We start from the raw sequence: 27,950 nt of genomic DNA on the forward strand, positions 1-27,950 counted from the left end.
AGAACACCAGGGTTGCTTGAAGATGTGTATTAACTCTCAGGCTGTCAAAGCACACCAGCAGAAATGCATCTGCAGCAAACTCCTGAAACAAAGAATTACCTTATGCAACACCTTCTGAGGATGAAACTGCATTTTTTTTTTCCTCCATAAATGCGGCTTCATGATTTAGTCTCTCCTCAATGTTGAATATAAGCTGTCAGTAGAGAGAAGGCTCTAGAAAATAAGTAGCTAGATGTGGTGAGCAGTCTGCAAGCTGCATGTAGTTCTGGTGGCAGTGTCTAGCACATAGACAAGAGTCACCCAAAACAAGCTCTCCTGATCTCTCAGCTAGCTGGAAAATACACAAGAGCCATGTATTTAGTGTATTCCTGAACCTTGACTTGCACAAATACAAACATTTTTGTCCACTCATACATCGAACCTGTAGAGATAAAACCACCCAGATTTTTGCTGCTTTCTGGAGACACGAAACGCAACCAGTGTAAGGGTTGCACATTAATTTTGCCTAGAGAATTGTTGGTCCTTTTGCAGTTCTCCAGTTTGGAACAGGACAGTCACCAACATGAGCTAAACTAAATAGCCACGAAGAAGCGTTGGTAACCTGGTTTACTTTCCATGCAGAGAGATCTACCTAACTTCTGGAACAGAGATATTTCTCTAGCAGAGAGAAATCTTCTTAAATAGATCATTCAGAGAAGTTTCAAAAGAGTAGAAATCTTTTTAAAACCCTGCTCTGACTTGGCCCTGACAGATGGAAAGTGAAGCCAAGAGCGGGGTTACCCTCTGCCCAGGGCATGGCACCACTGACTACAACAGTAACTCACAGGAAAAAAAGCAAACCCACCCAGTCAGGTTTCATGTAACGTTTTAATAAACTAGTATTTACAAATAACACATATTACAAAACTACAGCTTTCTTCGGGAATCCCGACGAGCTCTTTTCTTTGATGATGTCCCATCTTCTTCATTGTCAGGATAACCAAATGCTTCAAGTAGACCTCTCTGCCAATTAGAAAAAGGTAAAAACAAATGAAATTCCCACATTGAAAAAATACATGCTGCACATCTGTTTTTCCCCCAAGTCTTAGGGGTGAGCAATAAAATTCTTGCCACAGTTTTCTGTAGCTGCTCGGAAGCTGATTCAAATAATGCTCAGCTGCAAAAGGCATAAAAGAGGTATCACTTCCTGCATTTTTGTCTGCTTAAAAACAGTTATTAATTCCCTGATGGGGAATAGGTTCCAAAAAAGGCAATCTTATCTGCACCTCACACACACAGGGCACCGGCTGAGCAGGGCAGAAGGCCAAGGAGTAGCAACAGTTCAATCATGCACAAGAGGCAAAATTAACCTGTGCTCCCCAGATTAACGCAGACTCCAGTCCCACCTTATCGTCCTTGAACCTTACCCCAGCTAGTCAGAATTTCACTCTTGGTGAAACTAGTCAGGGATTTGGGTGAATTTGTCCCTAACTAATGTACCCTGTACAAGGCTATTGCTGACTGTGCCACATTACACCCAGTAAAGCTCCACGAGGCTTCTCTGCTGTCCTGTGTGAGGACAGGAGCTTCCATAGAAGTTCTCTCCCACCTTGGGGGCTGTCTCCACTGTGGTCCCAGTTCTGTACGTTGGGTAGGAGCCGTTGGAGCTTGCTGGTGACGTTGGAGCTGCCTTCTCTTCACCTCTACTGAACAGCACACCTTCATCCACCTGTGAGACTACTGCTTCTTTGGCGAGTGTCTCACCAGGCAATATGAAGGGGACACTGCAAGAGACATAGGACAAGTGATTGAAGCTTTGCCTGATGTTTCAGACTCAGCCAGGTCATAAATGGCTTCCACAACTTTAGAATTAGGTGAGTGATTCAGAGAAGACAATCCAGCTCCATCCCTTCTTCCACCCTCACCATAAGCTTCACAAATACCCCGGTGATAATGAGGCAGACTGAATCCTAACGCAGAAGAACAAAGCAAGATTCTGCTCATCATCAGCTGAGAATTTTCTCAGCAGAACATTTAATCTGCTGACCACATCAGCTCTACTCAGAGAAAGGTAGGTGGAGGTTTACTCTAACCCAAGAAGTTTTCAGCAAGAATGCAATCCAACCCCAATCCCAGCCACCTGCTTCTGCTGCTCTAGGGGAAATGAAAAACCAACCAGCAGGCCTGCAGAATGGCAGTCCCTGGCAGTCTCATAAGACAGAAACTGGGCCATACCTGTTCAGTTTCTTGTTTTGCTGGCCTTTTGCTTGCTCATATTTTGCCTTCAGTCCCTGGAATGTCTGAATGTATTTGACAGATTCCAGTGCATCCGAGAAGTTTTCAACTATATGTGTAATAAGGAACTGAATATCCTCCTGAAGAAGAACAAGACAGGATTTCAGTCTCAAAGGTTCACACCCAGAAAGTTAGAAAGCTTTTAACTTTATTTTGGAAAGTAACTGATTCTTTGTCCAGAACCAAAATATTCTTGTCGAGAACAAATGGGAAGCAATCCGATTTATTCTTAAGGAAAAAGCTGAGATCCAGAGAGAACAAATAAACTCCCCTTGGGAATGGACAATCGACAATAAACGTCCCAGACCCGTTTGTGACCCTTCCAGTAAAACAGGATGGTTGCTATCTTGGAAAATCTGCCTTTTGCCTCTTGCCCTGCGAGGTCATGGACGTGTTGGTGCTGAGGCTGCTGCTGAACTCACCTTTTGGATGAATTCAAGCAGCTCCATCGAGGCAGACTTGAGCAGGTCGCACTTATTCCTGTTGTCCAACACAGCACTTACAACGGGTTCCAACAGGTTCCCCAGAGTGATGTAACGGTTATAAATGTCATCTTTCAGGCCAATTATCCTTCTCATAAAGCGAAGAGCAGCTGTGTGAAGAAAGACATTCAAGCATTCAATAACCACATGGCAGGCTCTCACCTTCTTGTGGAACAGTTGAAAAACCTGGTGTTACCCCAAGAGGAAGATGAAGCCCTAAAGTGCAGAAGCAGATTTGTTGATAGGTCACCTTTCTTTCCCTTCTTGGACTTTCCTGGGTATTTGAAGGTCATCAGGAACCATGGATTTCTTTCTCAAGTCCAGCAGCAATGCATTCCAGCATGCATGAAATTAAACTATTAACTCCCCACCGTGCTTTTGTCCTTGTTCCCCTCCCAGAACCAGCCCTAAGCCTTTAAAGATTCTGGCTCACAGAATTTCATTCACTCTCCACAAGGAGAACCAGATTTAGGACATTATTAAGAAAGCACAACATTTCCACTGAAATGCGGCAAGAAATCTGATTACAAAGGATCCTCTCATGAAGATTTGAAAGGATCCCTGTAGACTTCAAAAGAGACAACAATCCTCTTCCCACAAGAAACTGCATTGGTCTGTGCTTACAGACAGCTGCTACCTCCTTTGTTCCAGATTATGGAATTGTAGCCTGTAAAACACAGCAACTGAACAGGAATTCTGAGTTCAAGTGTACATTGGTACTGGTGCACCTTCCACACAGGATACACAAAGCCTTGGAAAAGGAAATCACGACAGTTCCGTACTCACACAAGGCCAGAAATTTGTGTTTGGATTTCATCAAGACCAGTGTTCTTCTTAGGAGGTCTTTCTTGAGAATGAAAACCTTCATGTGGTACTTGTGCCGTTCCACACAGAAAGACAACAGCTCCAAAACTGAGGCAAGTATTTCTGCTGTTCGATAATTATCTACAAGAAAAATTAATGCCATAAGTTGTACAAAAAGATAAATAATGTACTGTCAAAGTACACTGCGCTCAGTTGCTATTGCAGTTCCTGACAGATTTTAGTGGACTTTTGTTTTACTGAATTGCTTTGGGGAGCAGGACATTGGGACCGAACAAAACAACAAACACAACTGCGCCTTTTTTGCCTTTACAGTAAATATTCTTTAAAATTAGACGAGCAAAACCACGGCATTATTCTCAATATACATGAAGGAAGTACATCTTTACAAAGTACGCCATCAAGCTATGTCAGCATTCACAGCTTCAGGAAAGGGCTATGAAGAGTCCTGCCCCCAGAATCCCTGTCCCTGGAGGAACAGCAGCTTGCAGCAAGTGTATTCCCAGCAGGCATCACAGGTCTATTGCTGTTACCAGGACTGTAAGGCCCTTCAAAGGGAAAAAAAATTAAAATTGTCATTACCTATGTCATACCACTCTTCTGATGTATCAGCCGGAAGCGGCGCTGTAAGAACATCAATGTAACGGTCGTAGAAGATATCAAGAAATTCAAATACTTCTAAATTCTGAAACAAGAATAATTTCATTAAACACTGGCATTCACATACCACCTTTCAAATAAAAAAAGAGTAGTAACAGAAGAAACAGCCTCCAAAGAATCCTTCCGAGTTCTTTGGATCTGCAGCACTGTCTCCACACAAGATCAGTTTCTTTATTTTGGGACAAACTTGTGTTTCTTGTGTCTCCAAACAAGCTAGCTATCATTAAAAGAATTCCCAGCATGGATGCAAATATATACTGGAAAAAACATCAACGACTCAAAGTGCTTGCCAAAGTGTCCTTAAACCATTCTGAAGTGTACGTAGTTTTGCCCAGAACAACCTGCAAACCGTTTTACAGGTATTCTGCTACGTAACGATGTATTAAAATCTTTCAAGATTTATCATCCAGATGGAGAGAGCTGTGGTCAGACAGTGCTATGGCACTGGCACATGGGATTGTGTGGTTTAATACTGGCACGATGCCCCAGACACATACCTTTCAGCAGCAAAATTAGCTTATCTTTTGCTTATTTAAAGTCGTTATCAGACCACACTCCAATCAATTTTAAAAAATCCTATAATTTTTTATCCCCTGCCCACAATGACAGCAATAGAGAATATCAGGCTTTTAAGTTTGCCAAGACAGTATCATGTTTTCTGCCATTCATGTTCTCTTACACTAGCTGTGGCCGGCATTTTCTCTGGATCAATCAAAGCGCACAAAGTCTCCGTTAATTGATTGTTTCCTCCAAATTCAGGGTCAGGATGACAGATTATCTGCTCAATGATCACAGTGATGAGTTGGGTGTCCTGCAAAAAAAAAAAAAAAAAACAAAGAATGAAACCACAAGATAATTACTGACAAGAATGGAATGAGTTCCCCACTTTCTGCAATTCTTTAAAAATGAAAATTAAAACAAAACACAGAAATTTAGCTTTTCTTTTGCTGGTTATTTTCCTCTTTGCCCTAAAACTGGTATAGTCAACAGACTCCTTACCACTTTTACTTACATTCTTACTCTGCTGGGCCTCTTGCATTACAAAATGTTGGATGGTGGCTGGACAAAATTCTACTAGATAAAACAATATATCTGCAGCAGCAGATCTAACCTGCTGATTATCCACTCCCTCACAAAAAGAAAAAAAAAAAAAAGAGATTAATATGTAAGAGTTAATAAAGTTTGGTATTTATTATCAGGTGTAGCTGCAAAGAGAAGGTAGTTTAATAACTGGGGAACATTTTGTCACAAAACTTTTCATGAGAAACACGATAATATGGTTACAGAAGAACCACAAGGAACCAGGCAAATCCTTTCCCTACTGTTTTCCTCCTTTGGAAAGGACACAAGGCTTTCTGTGTATTTGAGAGCCTTAACGTAGGCTGGAAACATTCACAACGTCCTACTTGCTTGAATATCTAAGACTTTATTGGTTTTCTATGCCCGCTACCCACAAGTTATGAGTTTTGTACTAAAGGACCAACTGTGCAAACCAAGGTGTACCACAGTTTCTGTGCCCATGGACAGGCAACAAGAATCCAGAACTTTCCTTAAGGGACGTGTCTTTATCTGATAAAAAACCAACAATCAAGCTTCCACATGAAAAAGTCTTTTTCACCTTTTGGCCACCTTGTCACAAGGACTTCACGGCCCTCAGACTTCTCCATCATGAAGTCTGAAAAGTAAAACTAGTAAGAGCAGTCAAGCAAGGCTACTCCAGAGCAGAACTGTGGGCAGCTTCTGGATTCTGGACATTACCAGAAACCTCCATTCTCAGCAGAGCAAAACTCTCCAATCAGACTTATAAAAAAGGTGCTCGGCAGATTTAAAAAAAAAAAAAAATGCTATATGGCTGTGGGCTTTTCTAGTTTTATTAAAACCAGTTCTAAGTTTTCACTTACCAGTAACATTTCAAGAATTGGAAGAAATCCCAACTTCGCCAAAGTTTGAAGAAATTCATCTCTTTTCTCAGGTGAGGTGCAAGAAAAGGCACAGAATTCCTTGAGAAACTTTAACTGGTGCACAGGGAAAAAAAAAAAAAAAAGGTTTTGTGTATTTGAGTCAGAAAATTCTCTGAAAGGAGGAAACAGTCACAATTTGTACTGGGGGCTGTACTGCCTGATTCTCCAGAAGTACATCTAAGACTGCATAACTCTCTGAGCAGTTTCACTTTCTACTTCATCCCTCTCATTGAAAGCCTTTGAGGAACCACCGAGACTGCTAACTTACCAATTCACATTGTTGCTCACCAGCTGTAGCTTCATTTCTTAATTGTGCAAAAACGTCAGGCAAAAAATCCTTATCTTTCTGTGGAGCAGACCAAAAGAGCACAAATTAACCAGTGCCTTCTGGAAACGGAAAATACGATCTCTCTAGGATCCCACACTGCACAAGCTTTCCTCACTGCCATTCTTTTTATCACAAAGGAGGCAAATGCTAGAGTACACATCCAGCAGGATCATTCCTGGTCTTTCCGCATTCCTCCTGTGCAGCTGAAGCAGCTCCAGGTCACCAGAGCCACAGGTAAAGCTGGGCACAGGGCATGATCCCTAAAGCTGATCCCTAAATTCATCTCTACAGTGCGACATTTCCTCTCCTCTGCCGTGCCACCCCTATGCTTTGCAGTTCTGCCAAACCCCACAGACTCGCTGTGGGATTTGCTACACCCACACACACATCAAAAGGACAGAAAAGGACAGTCCTGATTTGTTTCAGATGCCCTCACAGCACTTTGCACCTAAACTTCTAGGGAAGCAAGTGGTACGCTCCTGATGTAAAAAGTGCTAGCCAAGAGAAAACCTTGGCCCTACTGTACCTGCACCATTCATACTACACTGTGAACATCCCAAGGGGATCAGTTTCCCTCTTTTAGATCTGCAGCATTGCAAAGCACCTTTTCAGTCCATCTCTGTGGTGGGGACTCAATGAACAGATTGCAGTTTGGCTGCTGCCACATTCTCTGAATCTCACTTGCAGTAAAACCAGCTCTCCCACATGCAGGCACTCTGCTTTGCCAGGATGGGAAACTTTTGTGACTATTATTTGCTTTTCAGATTCACATCCTCTACTGGTATAAGAAATTTAAGGATATCTAGGACAACACTACATTTTTGTAAAGCATTTCATTCTTTACACTCCAAGAAACCCAGAAACATCATCATCATCTCTCAAGTGTTTTGGCACTTTCTGCCGTATCTGTCCAGCTATTTCTTTGCACCCCTTTACATGGAAAACAGTGTAATAAACGTCCCTGGAACGAAATACCGGAAGTTACGTGTTCCTTAAATGCTTATACAAAACCAGCTCCAGAGGTTTGCTTGGCAACCAAGAGAAGGACTTTATCTTGTTAGAGCCCATAAAAAGTATTAATGCGTTCACCTGAAATTTATCATTTTGAAAATACCAAAAGTCCAAGGGATCAGAAAGAAGGGAAGGCATTCAAAACATTGTGCAAATGAAAGTGCCTGTGATTAACTTCTACAGTATTCACCCACTTTAAATCATTTCCAAACTACAGCCAGAGGGATCTCTACAGAGCACATCTAAGCCACATTAAAAAACACTTACCTGCAAGGCTTCTAGAATCTCCTCTTTGCTGGAGCTGATGAAGGAATTGAGGGTAGAAAGAAAACCCACTTCAAAATCCGACGAATTAGGCACGATGATGTCGTAAATGTACTGTGCCCGGGACGTCTGGCGGATCTTTTCCCTGAGTTCAGGGTCTCTGATAGGAATGACCTCCTGACGCTTTGCTGCTTTGGTCAAGAATTCCCTGTGCCATCCTGGCTGAGCCAAACTAGGATCATATTCAAGGCATCCAGCAACACCCAGAATACACTCATCAGAAAACAGCACCTCAAACAGAATGTTTTTGTCCAGGCACAAAATTCCTCTCACGATGTCAAACAGGAGGTGCAAGCCTTCAGTGTTCTTTACTCTCTCACAGACTTGGAAAAGATGTAGCAGCTTTGGAATATAGCCTTTCTTCCTCAAGGCCAGCGCTAGCTTTCTCTTACGGATGGGTGAGAGGCGAACAGAAGCCACTAGCTCTGCAATCTCTCCAAGTCTGTGGAGGCCACAGGTGGGAAGGTCCATCAAATGACTAATTCTACCCATGTCTTTAGGCCTAGCTGACTGCCAGAGAATGACACCAATAGCCAAAGGGGACGAGAGAGCAGCAAGACAGGAGCCCACTCTGCACTGTCCTCCTGGTGCTCTGCCCCTCCAACTGCCTCAGGTGTTCTTCAGGCATTGTGACGTCACCTGGATTGGAGCCTGCTGATTGGTCCGTCCCTCTAACTCCCAGAATATAGAATGTTGGGCTCGTGACCAGGGTCACGGTAAGTGACCAACGGCTGCTGTCTGCTGTTGACCTTTTAGAACTTCTAAGGTTCTAAAGTTCTTCCAGTACCTGCTGGGGGCCTGTGAGAAGGCTGGAGAGGGCCTCTTCCCAAGGGCAGGCAGGGAAGAGGGGGAATAGCTTCAGCTGTTTCTATTGGAGATTAGGAAGAAATGCTGAACAATAAGAGTGGCCAGGCACCGGCACAGCTTGCCCAGAGAGCTCGTGGCTGCCCCAAGCCTGGAAGTACCAAAGGCCAGGCTTGGAGCTACATGGTCTAGTTAAAGATGTCCCTGCCTATTGCAGGGGCGTTGGAACCAGATGAGCTTTTCGGTCCCTTCCAAACCTAGCTCTGCTCAAATTGTCATCATGGAAGCATGCTGGGACACTTCCCGAACTGCACTGGAGGGCTATGGGCTTTTCAGAAGCCAGAGGCTGGGAAGCGGGGGGTTCCGTGTTAAGGAAACTTCCCTGTCCAACCACCCAAGAGCCACTCTGGAGTCACTCTCACATCACCTCATGTGGGATCAAAGGCCTTCCCAGCTGTATCCTCCACTCCCACAAAGTCAGACCAGGTTTCCTTCCCAGCTTAGCCCTGGGTTTCCCATAGCTGAGTCCCAGATGTCCAGATCCTCAAAACAATTTAATCATGATGCAGTAACTAAATAAACAAAAGAACAACTCAAGCTGGTGCCTCTGAGGAGGAACTTGAATAAAGAAACTCGTGTGCTTTTATCCCCTCACCATCTAAGGTCATGAAGGTCTGGGCTCATCAGCTCCTACTGTGCCTCTGAGTCCCCTGGCTGCCCCACAGGTCCCTGTGCCCTTTGTAATGCAAAGGGCAGTTCATGGCCTCTTGCCTTGGCCTCCTCAGAGCCCAGCCTACATCTTGTACTGCAGCTGCATCCCGAGTTTCCTGCACTGAATGCATTCTTTAACACCTACCTCACCAACATCTGCTGAGAAAGTAATACAGCAGGCTGCAAGCAACCAAGGGCACTCCTGGAGCCCTTGTGTAGAGGACAGCTTCCTGCTCCAGGTATTAGACGAGCCATCCAGAGGTTGTGGATGCCCCATCCCTGGGAGTGTTGAAGGCCAGGCTGGATGGGGCCCTGAGAAACCATGTCTAGTGAGAAGCATCCCTGCTCATGGCAGAGGGGTTGGAACGGGATGATCGTTAAGGTCCCTTCCCATGAAAACCATTCTATGATCCTATGATTTGGAAGAGATATAAAACCAGCAAGAACTGTGTCATGGCTCTTACCCTGTGTTGGCTTGTTAATAGCAGCTGGTTTTGTCTTTTCAGTAAGTGCAAAGAATCATTCGTGTTTGTGCAACACCTTAGGAACTTCAAAAGACATTCTAAGTGTTCTTTTCCTGTCGGTTAATTTAAAGCTGCTACATGTCCCTTCTTACCACATGCACTAAGGGCCACACTGGCCCTTCCAGCAATAGGACACCTGCTGCAGTAAGGGAGACATCAGTGACAATGAACAATTCCACTAGCCCATTAGGGCTGGAAAGCCTTTTGAAATCAGATGGCAATGAACAGGTCCAGTGCTTCACAAATTAAGGGTGCGTCCCAGCTTCTTCTACCTATGGGGATGCCTTGAAAAACCTACAAATGAAACAACACACACTTTCAACATACGATAAGTATAGGAGGTAATATAAAGGCTGCTGTTTATTGGAGGCCTCCAGGGACAGATATGGAAAATGTCCACAAAATGCACACACACACACACCCCCCCAACACCCCGGGGTAAATGCAGTTTTCTAAGTTTAGCAAATTAGCATAATTGGCAAAAATCACCAGAGACAAAACTGGTGGGGCAATTTCCCGCAGTTCAACCCTTCCCTGATTCCTGCCTCCCCTTCTTAGGGACTAAACATTCTTAATGAAAATGCATCTTAAAGAGCTGGTTTTGACCTTGGTTCCTAGGGAGAACCAAGACAGGACAGGGGCCTTGTACCCTCTGGGGCTTGGAGCTCTGGAATATATTTTGTCTTTCTGCCCAGGGAAAAAGGTAAGGAAAAGCACTGGGACAATTCATACACTATCAGGCTATAAATACATCTGTAAAGAACACTGAGAATATGTGAGAAAAAAAAAGGCAAAAATCCATTCAGCATCAATGGAAAACTGCATCTGAAATGGGCATGGAATGAGTCCCATGGAAAACAACACACCAAATGTTCTGGAGGCCTTTAGAAAATTCTAAAAACAAGTGACTGGCGTTTTTCACACACATGTAAAGGCGAACAAAGCCCGGGAGGTTCTTTTCTTCTTCTGGCCTTGAGCAGGTAGGGAGATGCAGCCCCGGCCAGGCCCGCTTGGCTGCGGCCTGCGCGGCCGAGCCCCAGCGGCTGCCGGGGAAGGTGAGGCCATCGGCCGCTGGGATCCTGACTGCCGCCTCCCCTTCCCCTGCACGGCTGCCAGAAAAAACCCTCCACCGTGTGAGAGACGGTCCGAAGTTTCCTTCATTTGCCTCACGACCGTCGCAAGGACCCTGCAGGCCCTGGCAGGAGTTCTGGCCTGGCCCAGGTGGATGCGGACGCTTGCCCAGTGACTGTCAGCAGGTGCGCTCGCTGTGCTCCTACAGAAGGCTGCGTTCAAACAGGTTGTGACAAGCGGTGGCCTGTGCCTGCATGCCTGCACCTGCTTCACAGACCCATGGGCTCTTCACAACGGCCCCTCAATCTTGCCCACCTTCTGGCCAGATGCCGCTCGCTCTGGCTAAAGACTGTAAAAACTGTACATTTTTGGGAAGACTTTGGTTAACCCCCACGGACGATGGCAAATCTGTGCAGCTGGACCGTCGAGGATCTCATCTCGAACGGTGGTAGCTATATTCCCCTTCTTCCCTTCCTTTCTCTCTATTCTTTATTTTCTTTTTCTGTCCCCTCGATCGCATTTGCTGTCGGAACCTAAATAAAGGTGCATTTGTTGTGATGGTCCCCTGCTGTTTGCCTTTTTGCACTTTTGGGATGGGTTAACAAAACCATCAAGACACCCCGCACGAGCGGATCGTGACACACCGTGAACACCTCCAGCCGCCGGATGGAAGTCGTCTGGCCCAGGGGCTGTCCCAGCGCCACGTGGCTGAAATCAGAGCCGGCTCTGCAGCCCGGGCAACCCAGCGGGGGCCAGGCCCCTTCCCGGGGAGCCTGCCAGGCCCTGTCCCGGCAGGGCCAGGCCATGCTCCGATGTAGCGCTGGCCAAGCCGGGTCTCTCCCACCCCTAGCATGGCCAGACCCGCCCGCGGCTCGGCTGAAATTCTGCCACTGCTGAGTTTCACCAGGAACTGCCGGAAACGAGGAGGAGAAGCCCTCAGCCCGCAGCTGAAATTGAGCACAACAAAAAAGCGAAGACCAGCCGTGCAACCAGAGCAGCCACTGCCCTTCTGGCCCAGGCCCCCTGAGATTCTGACACAGCCTCCCCGCTCCTCCCAGCGCGGCCTGAAACCTGTCACTGTGAGTGTTCTGGCCACTGCCCAGCAGGGATGACATGACCATCTGCAGGCTCCGGATCAAATACACTCTTTAAATGAGACCTGCAGACCTCAATCCTCTTTCCAGTGAGCAAAATGGACGGAGGAAAGACACAGCGAGAAACAACATGAAGACACCAAGGTCACTAAAGAAGGAGTCAAGTCTCAGGAAATCAAGTCTTGCATGGGGTCTTACATTTGACATTTTTTCTTAATGTATAGAAACAAAAAAGCTTCATCTTAATCTACACAAACTCTATTTTCTCTTGGTTTAGTCTGGATATCATCCAAAGCAAGGCTTGATTTATCAATAGAAAGCCAACCTGATGAAAATTTACAAACTATGTTCCTTGTTTTTAAAACTTAGAACAGATGTAATATTGATTTCCTACATAGCATACATGCGTGCTCCATAGTATCACTGGTAGAAGTATCAGTGGTTTGTGACTTCAGTTATTAAAAACTACAGGTAGAAAAAATTTCTTTGGTACTTGAATTTTCCGTACTTCCCTAGAAAATAGTGTCTGAGGAACCAAGTGGTATGTGTATCTTCTACTTGCATTCGGGCAATATTATCTGTATTACTTTGAGCACACTGAGGAAAAGTCTACTCCAGAGCTAAGGAACTGATGACTGAAGGAAGTTATGAATACAAACTCTCCAACTATGAATATAACAGATAAGTCACATTCTTAATACAGATGAATCTCTAAAAATTAAATGGGACGAAGCTCAGACTTTCATCCTTTACCTGCCTGTGGATTTGGGTGTTCCCCAATGACTTACAGAAAATATTTTTACATGGCACTTTAGACCTAGGAGCAGTCTTCCGGTCTATAAACTTCACTTTTAATTTCTGTTGGGTTACTTACTACTCAGTATAAAAGAACCACTAGTAGATTACATGAAGCAGGGCACAAGATTAGGGTACCTATATTAAAGCTAGCAAAGAAACAGTTTAGATTAGAAGTCAATGACATTTACCACCAAAATGACAGGAGTGCACATAGAGTCCTTTCACTCGGTCCTAAGCAGAGTAAGCACAAAGAGCTGGTGCCATGACTTTGGGGAGAAAGCTCCACATGTTTCCCGGGAATGTGCAGACGATTTCTGCTTTGTGAAAGTTTGGTATAGCTTTTACAGTTAGTAAAATGAAGCATCTGTTGGTCAGAAATTCCAGTTTATCTTTCTACATGTGCTTCCACAGCAAGATGTTCACTGTCACCTAAAAGCATCAATTCCATGGTGCTGAAAGGACTCACTGCAAGGCAAACTGTCTGGACTGAGTCATTGCACCAGGGCTTAGGTGAGCTTAGGTGAGATGGCCTGAGTTATTTCATCAGCTAACGAGCAGCAGATATGCTCTCGTGTGGTGGGGGAAGATGTCCTGCTACAGACCTTGCCGAGGGCCTCACAGACTGAAAAAGCCAAGACAAGGAAGTGAGCTGGTGATCACAGGGCTGCCTTTTGCCTACTCCAAAACTGTCGTGGCCAAACAATGCTACTGGTCAAATGCCAGTTTTGCATGTATTAGCAGAGGTAAAGAGATGTTTTTACATTCTGGAAATCTCAGCTGGAGGAAAGAGAGTTTAGTATTTTAACAAGAACAGGCAAAGTAAAGATGAGGCATTTACTTGTAGAAATAAGTCAAAAATCTGCATCTTGAAGTCCATACTCCAAGTGTTTCACTTGACTGTTACCTCCACTTTTATATTCAGGAAAGCTGAAAGGACACAAGGAATACAGGCAACCAAATGTTCAGAATTAAACAGAATCATAGAATATATGGCAAGTACTAAAGCTACGAAAAAAAAAAAATCAGGATATGCCAATGTAATTGATATTCCTGTGCATTAAGACATAGCCTTTGAAAACATGATATTACTTTGTTTGATTGTAGAACTTTTAACTCATCATTACTGGATACTTTACTCTTCTCACTAAGCACCTATAGACTTCAGACTAAATTACTTGTCTAGCGTGAATACAATACTAAAATCTTCCACGCTGGCACTCCATGCATTACTAGAGAACGGATTGGGGGAAGTCATCAAGTTCAGAAGTGGAAGGTCCAACACGAAAAACTCAGGTCTGTCTGTGAGAACACGGTGCAAGTGTCTATCTGTAGGGATAACCGGCATCTCCAGCATTACACTGAGCTACTTGGAACGAGGAGGACAGGTATGAGTCTGCCAAGAGTGGAGCTGGTAGTGTCTGTCACTGCAAATGTAGGGGAAGGTCCAAGCAGAAGCTCTGACTGTGAGCCCGTTTTGCCCCAAAGTACATGAAGACTATGCAGCAGTGGTGGCCCTTGAAGAAAAAGCAGCAATCCAGAAGAACTTCAAGAATATCCATTTGCTATCTAACTTCCAGGAGCCAGACACCTGCCTCCATGATGGCATCTTTGAAAATCTCTACAAAGCAATCTCTCAGAAGTCTGCAGTTACCAAGCTCCAGTGCCCCCCTTCGCAATGCTAAGATGATGAAGTGCATTATTTATGGATTCAAATGGTACATTCTTCTTCCAAAATAATTGTTGTATGATTGGGATAATGCCCTTGATTGTCTGCCTAAGTGAAACTTGGGTAGTAAATAACTCTTGGCTTTCAGCCATTTGCTCAGTGGTCAGAGCTGACTGAAAACTTACCATCAAGGCCTTCAAGAATAATTAATCTTTTAAAATAAACAAAATATGTCAGAGTAGTACTCCTCTTCCTTACAATATTTTACAGTATTTTGGATCAAAATAATTTTAAAGTGTCTTTTCCCCCTTCTAAAAACTGTTGCAATAATGTACAAAGCAATTGTGACAATATTTTCCACCTTTTCTCCTCATCAACCTCTTCTTCTCATCAATCCTCTTGTCTAAGTAGATGACAGTCAAGACTGCAATAGGGAGTTATTACCTGTGCATAGACAATCGGTCTAGTGTTCATGCCACTGCAGCCTCGGGAAGGTTGCACTGATCCAGGATATTGCCTTGGACTTCCTCATGAATACAGAGATAAATAGGACTTACTGCAGAAAATACGGTAGCTATCTAATTAATGGGATATCTCTATTGTTTGTAGCAGAATTTGGATGAAGACCGATTGGTCTCTGAGTGGTCAGTGTTGAGACATATCCCCAGATGGAGGAAATGAAATGAGAGAAGGGGGTGTGCACCAAGCAAGTGAATGGAATCAGACTGTGGACTATCTCCACAGTCTTGTGAGATTTCACTGTCACAAAGTCTGATGTTTACTCTTGGCCTGTTACCATGCCTAAGCACCAAGTATTTATTAGATAAATACTATAAAATTATTAGGAAAAATAAGCCAAACAGGAAATTAATAAAGACTCATTTATGTGAAAAAAAATGCTTCTCGCCATATCTGATAAATAGCCAGGCAGGCAGACTTGAAGGATCTCCATGTCAAATGCATATTTGAGGTACTGAGAAATAAATTTCAGTGAATTACAGCAGGTTCACCTGAAAGGATGCTAAATGTAGCTTCGTTTTTTATTCCTACTGGGCATGAAAAAAGTTTATACATAATAAAATCACTAGGTGAAACTAAAACATGTAGGAGACTTAAGCTTATTAACTTGCTTTTCCATTGGTTTTCCCAATTTTGACACAACAGAATAATCACTGTGGAGTTCCTCCTTATTTGGAATAAAAGGGCTCAATATCCAGTCATTTTTATTTCCTCATTTCTCATATTTGTCTGGTTAAACGAGCTCAAAGGGAAAAAAAAAAAAAACCAAAAACAAATAACCTCCAGAAAAAAAAAACAAAACAAAACCCCATGAAACAAAACAAAACAAAACCAAAAAGCAAAATCTAATTTGGCTTGGGCATTTGAGGAATCTAATGCTTTGAATACTTTCAGGGCATAAGAAGCATAAACTGTATAATCACTATCAATAGCTTTTCTGACATCTCGGTCATTCATGTGGAAGCTGTGTTTTATTTCACTAGATGGTAACCACCGAAACCAGAAATCAAACAAAAAAGAGCTCTCAGTGACAGAAGCATGGGGATATGGCACAGAACGACACTCTCTGCCTTTGTTATCTGTGACCACCAGAAATACAGCCAGGAAGAGAGAGAACACCAGGGTTGCTTGAAGATGTGTATTAACTCTCAGGCTGTCAAAGCACACCAGCAGAAATGCATCTGCAGCAAACTCCTGAAACAAAGAATTACCTTATGCAACACCTTCTGAGGATGAAACTGCATTTTTTTTTCCTCCATAAATGCGGCTTCATGATTTAGTCTCTCCTCAATGTTGAATATAAGCTGTCAGTAGAGAGAAGGCTCTAGAAAATAAGTAGCTTGATGTGGTGAGCAGTCTGAGAGCTGCATGTAGTTCTGGTGGCAGTGTCTAGCACATAGACAAGAGTCACCCAAAACAAGCTCTCCTGATCTCTCAGCTAGCTGGAAAATACACAAGAGCCATGTATTTAGTGTATTCCTGAACCTCGACTTGCACAAATACAAACATTTTTGTCCACTCATACATCGAACCTGTAGAGATAAAACCACCCAGATTTTTGCTGCTTTCTGGAGACACGAAACGCAACCAGTGTAAGGGTTGCACATTAATTTTGCCTAGAGAATTGTTGGTCCTTTTGCAGTTCTCCAGTTTGGAATAGGACAGTCACCAACATGAGCTAAACTAAACAACCACGAAGAAGCGTTGGTAACCTGGTTTACTTTCCATGCAGAGAGATCTACTTAACTTCTGGAACAGAGAGATTTCTCTAGCAGAGAGAAATCTTCTTAAATAGATCATTCAGAGAAGCACTTTGAACTCATGATTTCATGGCTCCTGCACTCTCTCTTAGTCAGGTCTAAATTTCCCTGTATGTGTGGCAGGGGAGGTGATATCTGTTCACACACATGTGAAATAAACAACTCAAGTATTTTGAAGTCTAGAGTACCATTAAAAAGCCAGTCTTGGTCAAGAGCCAATATACGGTTGTTACATTTATTCTAGATCCGACTGGCCATCAGGCCCTGACAATCCACCGTGTTCCAACCAGGCATTCGCTCTAGGTAAACAATTCTCCAAACACATTCCACAAGAGAAAAACAAGGAGCAGAAATAGAAATTGTTTTCTCTTTCACTTCTCTCTCTGCACCTTTATAAAAATCCTGAGAGCGAGAGAGAAATGTGCTTGCCACACAAACTATTCCAGATATAATATTTAAATTTCCCCCTGAGCTATAAGGTTTGGGAGCTGAGCATTTCTTCTATAGTTTTGAATAAAAAAATTAGCTTCTGTTACAGGTTTCTAAAGAAAGTGCTCTGACAAATATGCTACCGATTTCTGCTGGAGTGATTTGCGTTGGCAGTGCAGTTCATTGCTTCTTATTTTCTGTTCTCATTTCACACCCAGCCAAGGTGACAAAAGCATAAAATCTTAAAGTAAGTTTTCTCAAGCACATAACATGGGGTTCAGATAGGCATGGAATGTTTTTGGAAAACCCCATTTTCCTGATGGAAGATGAAGTGTCACATTCATGGGGATTCCTGCAGCTGAATGGAATAAATGCTACGTCTGTGATAACCAATAACTTAACCAGTGAATGGCTAAAATGCTTTTTAGCTCCTAATCTGTGACCTACTGTTTAGGCTCCCATCAATCTCAGGGATTCTTTTTTTTTCTCCACAGCTGAATGGAAAAAACCACATGTTTCTATTGAAAAGTCTTCTTTTACATAGGTAAAAAATTTGCTCTGTTCTTTTTTTCCTCTTTGGGAGTTTTCAAACGATGAAGTCCTCCCTCTGTACCCCTCAGCCAAGGGAGCAGAAGTGACATGATGCTGATGCATTTTAGAAGGACAAGGCACTCAGAGGGTGGGTGCTGCCATCACCTGCCAAGTTGCTTCCCATGGAAAAACCAAGCCAGTGGGAGGGCTGGAAGCACAGCACAGGAAGACAGTGCACTGCTGGAGAAGCTCAAGCTGGCTTCACCCCGATTCAGGGTGTCTTTCAGTTCAAAGGCAAAGAAGTTGGAAGGAAGCAACTTGGCTTTCAGAAGCCCATCACAGACCCCAAGAAAAGATGGATGTCTTGAGAATCAATTGCATCACCAATAACCAAAAGGATTTGTTTCCTAATTTTACGCTTAGTTGTACAGAACTTTCAGACAAGCAACTCAGTGCTTTATATGTCAGTATTTCAAATTACATGGACATTGACTTTCCAGAATGCTGGAAACTCAGTGATGTGTTCAGCAGCAGAGCTACTGAGCATCCCTGGAGTGCAGATTTGTTCAACCACTGGCCTCAGCCTCTTGAGAGCCTATAGACAGCCAGATACTGAAATCTGCTAAAATAAAGCAACTTTAGGCAAAAGTAATTGCTTTACTTGCAAAGTTTGAGATGTGACCTGCAACTCAGTTTCAAAAGAGTAGAAATCTTTTTAAAACCCTGCTCTGACTTGGCCCTGACAGATGGAAAGTGAAGCCAAGAGCGGGGTTACCCTCTGCCCAGGGCATGGCACCACTGACTACAACAGTAACTCACAGGAAAAAAAGCAAACCCACCCAGTCAGGTTTCATGTAACATTTTAATAAACTAGTATTTACAAATAACACATATTACAAAACTACAGCTTCCTTCGGGAATACCGACGAGCTCTTTTCTTTGATGATGTCCCATCTTCTTCATTGTCAGGATAACCAAATGCTTCAAGTAGACCTCTCTGCCAATTAGAAAAAGGTAAAAACAAATGAAATTCCCACATTGAAAAAATACATGCTGCACATCTGTTTTTCCCCCAAGTCTTGGGGTTGAGCAATAAAATTCTTGCCACAGTTTTCTGTAGCTGCTGGGAAGCTGATTCAAATAATGCTCAGCTGTAAAAGGCATAAAAGAGGTATCACTTCCTGCATTTTGTCTGCTTATAAACACTTACTAATTCCCTGATGGGGAATAGATTCCAAAAAAGGCAATCTCATCTGCACCTCCCACACACAGGGCACCGGCTGAGCAGGGCAGAAGGCCAAGGAGTAGCAACAGTTCAATCATGCACAAGAGGCAAAATTAACCTGTGCTCCCCAGATTAACAGCAGACTCCAGTCCCACCTTATCCTCCTTGAACCTTACCCCAGCTAGTCAGAATTTCACTCTTGGTGAAACTAGTCAGGGATTTGGGTGAATTTGTCCCTAACTAATGTACCCTGCACAAGGCTATTGCTGACTGTGCCACATTACACCCAGTAAAGCTCCACGAGGCTTCTCTGCTGTCCTGTGTGAGGACAGGAGCTTCCATAGAAGTTCTCTCCCACCTTGAGGGCTGTCTCCACTGTGGTCCCAGTTCTGTACGTTGGGTAGGAGCCGTTGGAGCTTGCTGGCGATGTTGGAGCTGCCTTCTCTTCACCTCTACTGAACTGCACACCTTCATCCACCTGTGAGACTACTGCTTCTTTGGCGAGTGTCTCACCAGGCAATATGAAGGGGACACTGCAAGAGACATAGGACAAGTGATTGAAGCTTTGCCTGATGTTTCAGACTCAGCCAGGTCATAAATGGCTTCCACAACTTTAGAATTAGGTGAGTGACTCAGAGAAGACAATCCAGCTCCATCCCTGCTTCCACCCTCACCATAAGCTTCACAAATACCCAGGTGATAATGAGGCAGACTGAATCCTAACGCAGAAGAACAAAGCAAGATTCTGCTCTTCATCAGCTGAGAATTTTCTCAGCAGAACATTTAATCTGCTGACCACATCAGCTCTACTCAGAGAAAGGTAGATGGAGGTTTACTCTAACCCAAGAAGTTTTCAGCAAGAATGCAATCCAACCCCAATCCCAGCCACCTGCTTCTGCTGCTCTAGGGGAAATGAAAAACCAACCAGCAGGCCTGCAGAATGGCAGTCCCTGGCAGCCTCATAAGACAGAAACTGGGCCATACCTGTTCAGTTTCTTGTTTTGCTGGCCTTTTGCCTGCTCATGTTTTTTCTTCAGTCCCTGGAATGTCTGAATGTATTTGCCGGATTCCAGTGCATCCGAGAAGTTCTCAACTATATGTGCAATAAGGAACTGAATATCCTCCTGAATAGGAACAAGACAGGATTTCAGTCTCAAAGGTTCACACACAGAAAGTTAGAAAGCTTTTAACTTTATGTTGGAAAGTAACTGATTCTTTGTCCAGAACCAAAATATTCTTGTCGAGAACAAATGGGAAGCAATCCGATTTATTCTTAAGGAAAAAGCTGAGATCCAGAGAGAATAATTTAACTTCCCTTAGAAATGGACAATCGACAGTAAACGTCCCAGACCCGTTTTGTTCCAGTAAAACAGGATGGTTGCTATCTTGGAAAATCTGCCTTTTGCCTCTTGCCCTGCGAGGTCATGGACGTGTTGGTGCTGAGGCTACTGCTGAACTCACCTTTTGGATGAATTCAAGCAGCTCCATCGAGGCAGATTTGAGCAGGTCGCACTTATTCCTGTTGTCCAATACAGCACTTACAACGGGTTCCAACAGGTTCCCCAGAGTGATGTAACGGTTATAAATGTCATCTTTAAGGCCAATTATCCTCCTCATAAAGCGAAGAGCAGCTGTGTGAAGAAAGACATTCAAGCATTCAACAACCATTTGGCAGGCTCTCACCTTTTTGTTGAGTTGGAACAGTTGAAAAACCTGGTGTTACCCCAAGAGGAAGATGCAGCCCTAAAGTGCAGAAGCAGATTTGTTGATAGGTCACATTTCTTTCCCTTCTTGGACTTTCCTGGGTATTTGAAGGTCATCAGGAACCATGGATTTCTTTCTCAAGTCCAGCAGCAATGCATTCCAGCATGCATGAAATTAAACTATTAACTCCCCACCGTGCTTTTGTCCTTGTTCCCCTCCCAGAACCAGCCCTAAGCCTTTAAAGATTCTGGCTCACAGAATTTCATTCACTCTCCACAAGGAGAACCAGATTTAGGACATTATTAAGAAAGGACAACATTTCCACTGAAATGCGGCAAGAAATCTGATTACAAAGGATCCTCTCATGAAGATTTGAAAGAATCCCTGTAGACTTCAAAAGAGACAACAATCCTCTTCCCACAAGAAACTGCATTGGTCTGTGCTTACAGACAGCTGCTACCTCCTTTGTTCCAGATTACTGAATTGTAGCCTGTAAAACACAGCAACTGAGCAGGAATTCTGAGTTCAAGTGTACATTGGTACTGGTGCACCTTCCACACAGGACACACAAAGCCTTGGAAAAGGAAATCACGACAGTTCCGTACTCACTCAAAGCCAGAAATTTGTGTTTGGATTTCATCAAGACCAGTGTTCTTCTTAGGAGGTCTTTCTTGAGAATGAAAACCTTCATGTGGTACTTGTGCCGTTCCACACAAAAAGACAACAGCTCCAAAACTGAGGCAAGTATTTCTGCTGTTCGATAATTATCTACAAGAAAAATTAATGCCGTAAGTTGTACAAAAAGATAAACAATGTACTGTCAAAGTACACTGCGCTCAGTTGCTATTGCAATTCCTGACAGATTTTAGTGGACTTTTGTTTTACTGGATTGCTTTGGGGAGCAGGACATTGGGACCGAACAAAACAACAAACACAACTGCGCCTTTTTTGCCTTTACAGTAAATATTCTTTAAAATTAGACGAGCAAAACCACGGCATTATTCTCAATATACATGAAGGAAGTACATCTTTACAAAGTACGCCATCAAGCTATGCCAGCATTCACAGCTTCAGGAAGGGGCTATGAAGAGTCCTGCCCCCATAATCCCTGTCCCTGGAGGAACAGCAGCTTGCAGCAAGTGTATTCCCAGCAGGCATCACAGGTCTATTGCTGTTACCAGGACTGTAAGGCCCTTCAAAGGGAAAAAAAACTAAAATTGTCATTACCTATGTCATACCACTCTTCTGATGTATCAGCCGGAAGCGGCGCTGTAAGAACATCAATGTAACGGTCGTAGAAGATATCGAGAAATTCAAATACTTCTAAATTCTGAAACAAGAATAATTTCATTAAACACTGGCATTCACATACAACCTTTCAAATAAAAAAAGAGTAGTAACAGAAGAAACAGCCTCCAAAGAATCCTTCCGAGTTCTTTGGATCTGCAGCACTGTCTCCACACAAGATCAGTTTCTTTATTTTGGGACAAACGTGTGTTTCTTGTGTCTCCAAACAAGCTAGCTATCATTAAAAGAATTCCCAGCATGGATGCAAATATATACTGGAAAAAACATCAACGACTCAAAGTGCTTGCCAAAGTGTCCTTAAACCATTCTGAAGTGTACGTAGTTTTGCCCAGAACAACCTGCAAACCGTTTCACAGGTATTCTGCTACGTAACGATGTATTAAAATCTTTCAAGATTTATCATCCAGATGGAGAGAGCTGTGGTCAGACAGTGCTATGGCACTGGCACATGGGATTGTGTGGTTTAATACTGGCACGATGCCCCAGACACATACCTTTCAGCAGCAAAATTAGCTTATCTTTTGCTTATTTAAAGTCGTTATCAGACCACACTCCAATCAATTTTAAAAAATCCTATAATTTTTTATCCCCTGCCCACAATGACAGCAATAGAGAATATCAGGCTTTTAAGTTTGCCAAGACAGTATCATGTTTTCTGCCATTCATGTTCTCTTACACTAGCTGTGGCCGGCATTTTCTCTGGATCGATCAAAGTGCACAAAGTCTCCGTTAATTGATTATTTCCTCCAAATTCAGGGTCAGGATGACAGATTATCTGCTCAATGACCACAGTGATGAGTTGGGTGTCCTGCAAAAAAAAAAAAAAAAAAAACCAAAGAAAGAAACCACAAGATAATTACTGACAAGAATGGAATGAGTTCCCCACTTTCTGCAATTCTTTAAAAATGAAAATTAAAACAAAACACAGAAATTTAGCTTTTCTTTTGCTGGTTATTTTCCTCTTTGCCCTAAAACTGGTATAGTCAACAGACTCCTTACCACTTTTACTTACATTCTTACTCTGCTGGGCCTCTTGCATTACAAACTGTTGGATGGTGGCTGGACAAAATTCTACTAGATAAAACAATATATCTGCAGCAGCAGATCTAACCTGGTGATTATCCACTCCCTCACAAAAAGAAAAAAAAAAAAAGATATTAATTTGTTAGAGTAAATAAAGTTTGGTATTTATTATCAGGTGTAGCTGCAAAGAGAAGGTAGTTTAATAACTGGGGAACATTTTGTTACATAAATTTTCATGAGAAACACGATAATATGGTTACAGAAGAACCACAAGGAACCAGGCAAATCCTTTCCCTACTGTTTTCCTCCTTTGGAAAGGACACAAGGCTTTCTGTGTATTTGAGAGCCTTAACGTAGGCTGGAAACATTCACAACGTCCTACTTGCTTGAATATCTAAGACTTTATTGGTTTTCTATGCCCGCTACCCACAAGTTATGAGTTTTGTACTAAAGGACCAACTGTGCAAACCAAGGTGTACCACAGTTTCTGTGCCCATGGACAGGCAACAAGAATCCAGAACTTTCCTTAAGGGACGTGTCTTTATCTGATAAAAAACCAACAATCAAGCTTCCACATGAAAAAGTCTTTTTCACCTTTTGGCTACCTTGTCACAAGGACTTCACGGCCCTCAGACTTCTCCATCATGAAGTCTGAAAAGTAAAACTAGTAAGAGCAGTCAAGCAAGGCTACTCCAGAGCAGAACTGTGGGCAGCTTCTGGATTCTGGACATTACCAGAAACCTCCATTCTCAGCAGAGCAAAACTCTCCAATCAGACTTATAAAAAAGGTGCTTGGCAGATTTAAAAAAAAAAAAAATGCTATATGGCTGTGGGCTTTTCTAGTTTTATTAAAACCAGTTCTAAGTTTTCACTTACCAGTAACATTTCAAGAATTGGAAGAAATCCCAACTTTGCCAAAGTTTGAAGAAATTCATCTCTTTTCTCAGGTGAGGTGCAAGAAAAGGCACAGAATTCCTTGAGAAACTTTAACTGGTGCACAGAGGAAAAAAAAAAAAAAAGGTTTTGTGTATTTGAGTCAGAAAATTCTCTGAAAGGAGGAAACAGTTACAATTTGTACTGGGGGCTGTACTGCCTGATTCTCCAGAAGTACTTCTAAGACTGCAGAACTCTCTGAGCAGTTTCATTTTCTACTTCATCCCTCTCATTGAAAGCCTTTGAGGAACCACCGAGACTGCTAACTTACCAATTCACATTGTTGCTCACCAGCTGTAGCTTCATTTCTTAATTGTGCAAAAACGTCAGGCAAAAATTCCTTATCTTTCTGTGGAGCAGACCAAAAGAGCACAAATTAACCAGTGCCTTCTGGAAACGGAAAATACGATCTCTCTAGGATCCCACACTGCACAAGCTTTCCTCACTGCCATTCTTTTTATCACAAAGGAGGCAAATGCTAGAGTACACATCCAGCAGGATCATTCCCGGTCTTTCCGCATTCCTCCTGTGCAGCTGAAGCAGCTCCAGGTCACCAGAGCCACAGGTAAAGCTGGGCACAGGGCATGATCCCTAAAGCTGATCCCTAAATTCATCTCTACAGTGCGACATTTCCTCTCCTCTGCCGTGCCACCCCTATGCTTTGCAGTTCTGCCAAACCCCACAGACTCGCTGTGGGATTTGCTACACCCACACACACATCAAAAGGACAGAAAAGGACAGTCCTGATTTGTTTCAGATGCCCTCACAGCACTTTGCACCTAAACTTCTAGGGAAGCAAGTGGTACGCTCCTGATGTAAAAAAGTGCTAGCCAAGAGAAAACCTTGGCCCTACTGTACCTGCACCATTCATACTACACTGTGAACATCCCAAGGGGATCAGTTTCCCTCTTTTGGATCTGCAGCATTGCAAAGCACCTTTTCAGTCCATCTCTGTGGTGGGGACTCAATGAACAGATTGCAGTTTGGCTGCTGCCACATTCTCTGAATCTCACTTGCAGTAAAACCAGCTCTCCCACATGCAGGCACTCTGCTTTGCCAGGATGGGAAACTTTTGTGACTATTATTTGCTTTTCAGATTCACATCCTCTACTGGTATAAGAAATTTAAGGATATCTAGGACAACACTACATTTTTGTAAAGCATTTCATTCTTTACACTCCAAGAAACCCAGAAACATCATCATCATCTCTCAAGTGTTTTGGCACTTTCTGCCGTATCTGTCCAGCTATTTCTTTGCACCCCTTTACATGGAAAACAGTGTAATAAACGTCCCTGGAACGAAATACCGGAAGTTACGTGTTCCTTAAATGCTTATACAAAACCAGCTCCAGAGGTTTGCTTGGCAACCAAGAGAAGGACTTTATCTTGTTAGAGCCCATAAAAAGTATTAATGCGTTCACCTGAAATTTATCATTTTGAAAATACCAAAAGTCCAAGGGATCAGAAAGAAGGGAAGGCATTCAAAACATTGTGCAAATGAAAGTGCCTGTGATTAACTTCTACAGTATTCACCCACTTTAAATCATTTCCAAACTACAGCCAGAGGGATCTCTACAGAGCACATCTAAGCCACATTAAAAAACACTTACCTGCAAGGCTTCTAGAATCTCCTCTTTGCTGGAGCTGATGAAGGAATTGAGGGTAGAAAGAAAACCCACTTCAAAATCCGACGAATTAGGCACGATGATGTCGTAAATGTACTGTGCCCGGGACGTCTGGCGGATCTTTTCCCTGAGTTCAGGGTCTCTGATAGGAATGACCTCCTGACGCTTTGCTGCTTTGGTCAAGAATTCCCTGTGCCATCCTGGCTGAGCCAAACTAGGATCATATTCAAGGCATCCAGCAACACCCAGAATACACTCATCAGAAAACAGCACCTCAAACAGAATGTTTTTGTCCAGGCACAAAATTCCTCTCACGATGTCAAACAGGAGGTGCAAGCCTTCAGTGTTCTTTACTCTCTCACAGACTTGGAAAAGATGTAGCAGCTTTGGAATATAGCCTTTCTTCCTCAAGGCCAGCGCTAGCTTTCTCTTACGGATGGGTGAGAGGCGAACAGAAGCCACTAGCTCTGCAATCTCTCCAAGTCTGTGGAGGCCACAGGTGGGAAGGTCCATCAAATGACTAATTCTACCCATGTCTTTAGGCCTAGCTGACTGCCAGAGAATGACACCAATAGCCAAAGGGGACGAGAGAGCAGCAAGACAGGAGCCCACTCTGCACTGTCCTCCTGGTGCTCTGCCCCTCCAACTGCCTCAGGTGTTCTTCAGGCATTGTGACGTCACCTGGATTGGAGCCTGCTGATTGGTCCGTCCCTCTAACTCCCAGAATATAGAATGTTGGGCTCGTGACCAGGGTCACGGTAAGTGACCAACGGCTGCTGTCTGCTGTTGACCTTTTAGAACTTCTAAGGTTCTAAAGTTCTTCCAGTACCTGCTGGGGGCCTGTGAGAAGGCTGGAGAGGGCCTCTTCCCAAGGGCAGGCAGGGAAGAGGGGGAATAGCTTCAGCTGTTTCTATTGGAGATTAGGAAGAAATGCTGAACAATAAGAGTGGCCAGGCACCGGCACAGCTTGCCCAGAGAGCTCGTGGCTGCCCCAAGCCTGGAAGTATCGAAGGCCAGGCTTGGAGCTACATGGTCTAGTAAAAGATGTCCCTGCCTATTGCAGGGGCGTTGGAACCAGATGAGCTTTTCGGTCCCTTCCAAACCTAGCTCTGCTCAAATTGTCATCATGGAAGCATGCTGGGACACTTCCCGAACTGCACTGGAGGGCTATGGGCTTTTCAGAAGCCAGAGGCTGGGAAGCGGGGGGTTCCGTGTTAAGGAAACTTCCCTGTCCAACCACCCAAGAGCCACTCTGGAGTCACTCTCACATCACCTCATGGGGGATCAAAGGCCTTCCCAGCTGTATCCTCCACTCCCACAAAGTCAGACCAGGTTTCCTTCCCAGCTTAGCCCTGGGTTTCCCATAGCAGAGTCCCAGATGTCCAGATCCTCAAAACAATTTAATCACGATGCAGTAACTAAATAAACAAAAGAACAACTCAAGCTGGTGCCTCTGAGGAGGAACTTGAATAAAGAAACTCGTGTGCTTTTATCCCCTCACCATCTAAGGTCATGAAGGTCTGGGCTCATCAGCTCCTACTGTGCCTCTGAAAGTAATACAGCAGGCTGCAAGCAACCAAGGGCACTCCTGGAGCGTGTAGAGGACAGCTTCCTGCTCCAGGTATTAGACGAGCCATCCAGAGGTTGTGGATGCCCCATCCCTGGGAGTGTGTAAGGCCAGGCTGGATGGGGCCCTGAGAAACCATGTCTAGTGAGAAGCATCCCTGCTCATGGCAGAGGGGTTGGAACGGGATGATCGTTAAGGTCCCTTCCCATGAAAACCATTCTCTGATCCTATGATTTGGAAGAGATATAAAACCAGCAATAACTGTGTCATGGCTCTTACCCCGTGTTGGCTTGTTAATAGCAGCTGGTTTTGTCTTTTCAGTAAGTGCAAAGAATCATTCATGTTTGTGCAACACCTTAGGAACTTCAAAAGACATTCTAAGTGTTCTTTTCCTGTCGGTTAATTTAAAGCTGCTACATGTCCCTTCTTACCACATGCACTAAGGGCCACACTGGCCCTTCCAGCAATAGGACACCTGCTGCAGTAAGGGAGACATCAGTGACAATGAACAATTCCACTAGCCCATTAGGGCTGGAAAGCCTTTTGAAATCAGATGGCAATGAACAGGTCCAGTGCTTCACAAATTAAGGGTGCGTCCCAGCTTCTTCTACCTATGGGGATGCCTTGAAAAACCTACAAATGAAACAACACACACTTTCAAGGTACTATTAGTATAGGAGGTAATATAAAGGCTGCTGTTTATTGGAGGCCTCCAGGGACAGATATGGAAAATGTCCACAAAATGCACACACACACACACACACACCCCCCCCAACACACCGGGGTAAAATGCAGT

At 43.7% G+C, this 27,950-nt stretch overlaps 2 protein-coding genes across 2 annotated transcripts; both read right to left on the bottom strand.

The window, feature by feature from the left end:
• Positions 1-906: 906 nt before the first annotated feature.
• On the bottom strand, positions 907-8,358 carry LOC137470043 (serine/threonine-protein phosphatase 4 regulatory subunit 3B-like). Its single transcript, XM_068183028.1, has 10 exons — positions 7,806-8,358; positions 6,468-6,545; positions 6,140-6,253; positions 5,251-5,367; positions 4,918-5,049; positions 4,175-4,263; positions 2,697-2,913; positions 2,215-2,354; positions 1,589-1,763; positions 907-1,002 (listed from the first exon to the last, which is right to left on the bottom strand). The coding sequence occupies exons 1-10, from the start codon at positions 8,352-8,354 to the stop codon at positions 907-909; spliced, it is 1,707 nt and encodes a 568-aa protein (XP_068039129.1). The 5' UTR covers positions 8,355-8,358.
• Positions 8,359-11,582: 3,224 nt separating this feature from the next.
• Positions 11,583-26,125, bottom strand: LOC137470044 (serine/threonine-protein phosphatase 4 regulatory subunit 3B-like). The gene is made up of 11 exons (XM_068183029.1): positions 25,573-26,125; positions 24,234-24,311; positions 23,906-24,019; positions 23,019-23,135; positions 22,683-22,814; positions 21,940-22,028; positions 20,456-20,672; positions 19,979-20,118; positions 19,353-19,527; positions 18,693-18,766; positions 11,583-11,919 (listed from the first exon to the last, which is right to left on the bottom strand). Exons 1-11 carry the CDS (start codon positions 26,119-26,121, stop codon positions 11,583-11,585), a joined length of 2,022 nt encoding a protein of 673 aa, XP_068039130.1. The 5' UTR covers positions 26,122-26,125.
• Positions 26,126-27,950: the final 1,825 nt, after the last annotated feature.

Source organism: Anomalospiza imberbis, chromosome 3 (assembly GCF_031753505.1).
Source record: "Anomalospiza imberbis isolate Cuckoo-Finch-1a 21T00152 chromosome 3, ASM3175350v1, whole genome shotgun sequence".
Lineage (NCBI taxonomy): Eukaryota > Metazoa > Chordata > Aves > Passeriformes > Viduidae > Anomalospiza > Anomalospiza imberbis.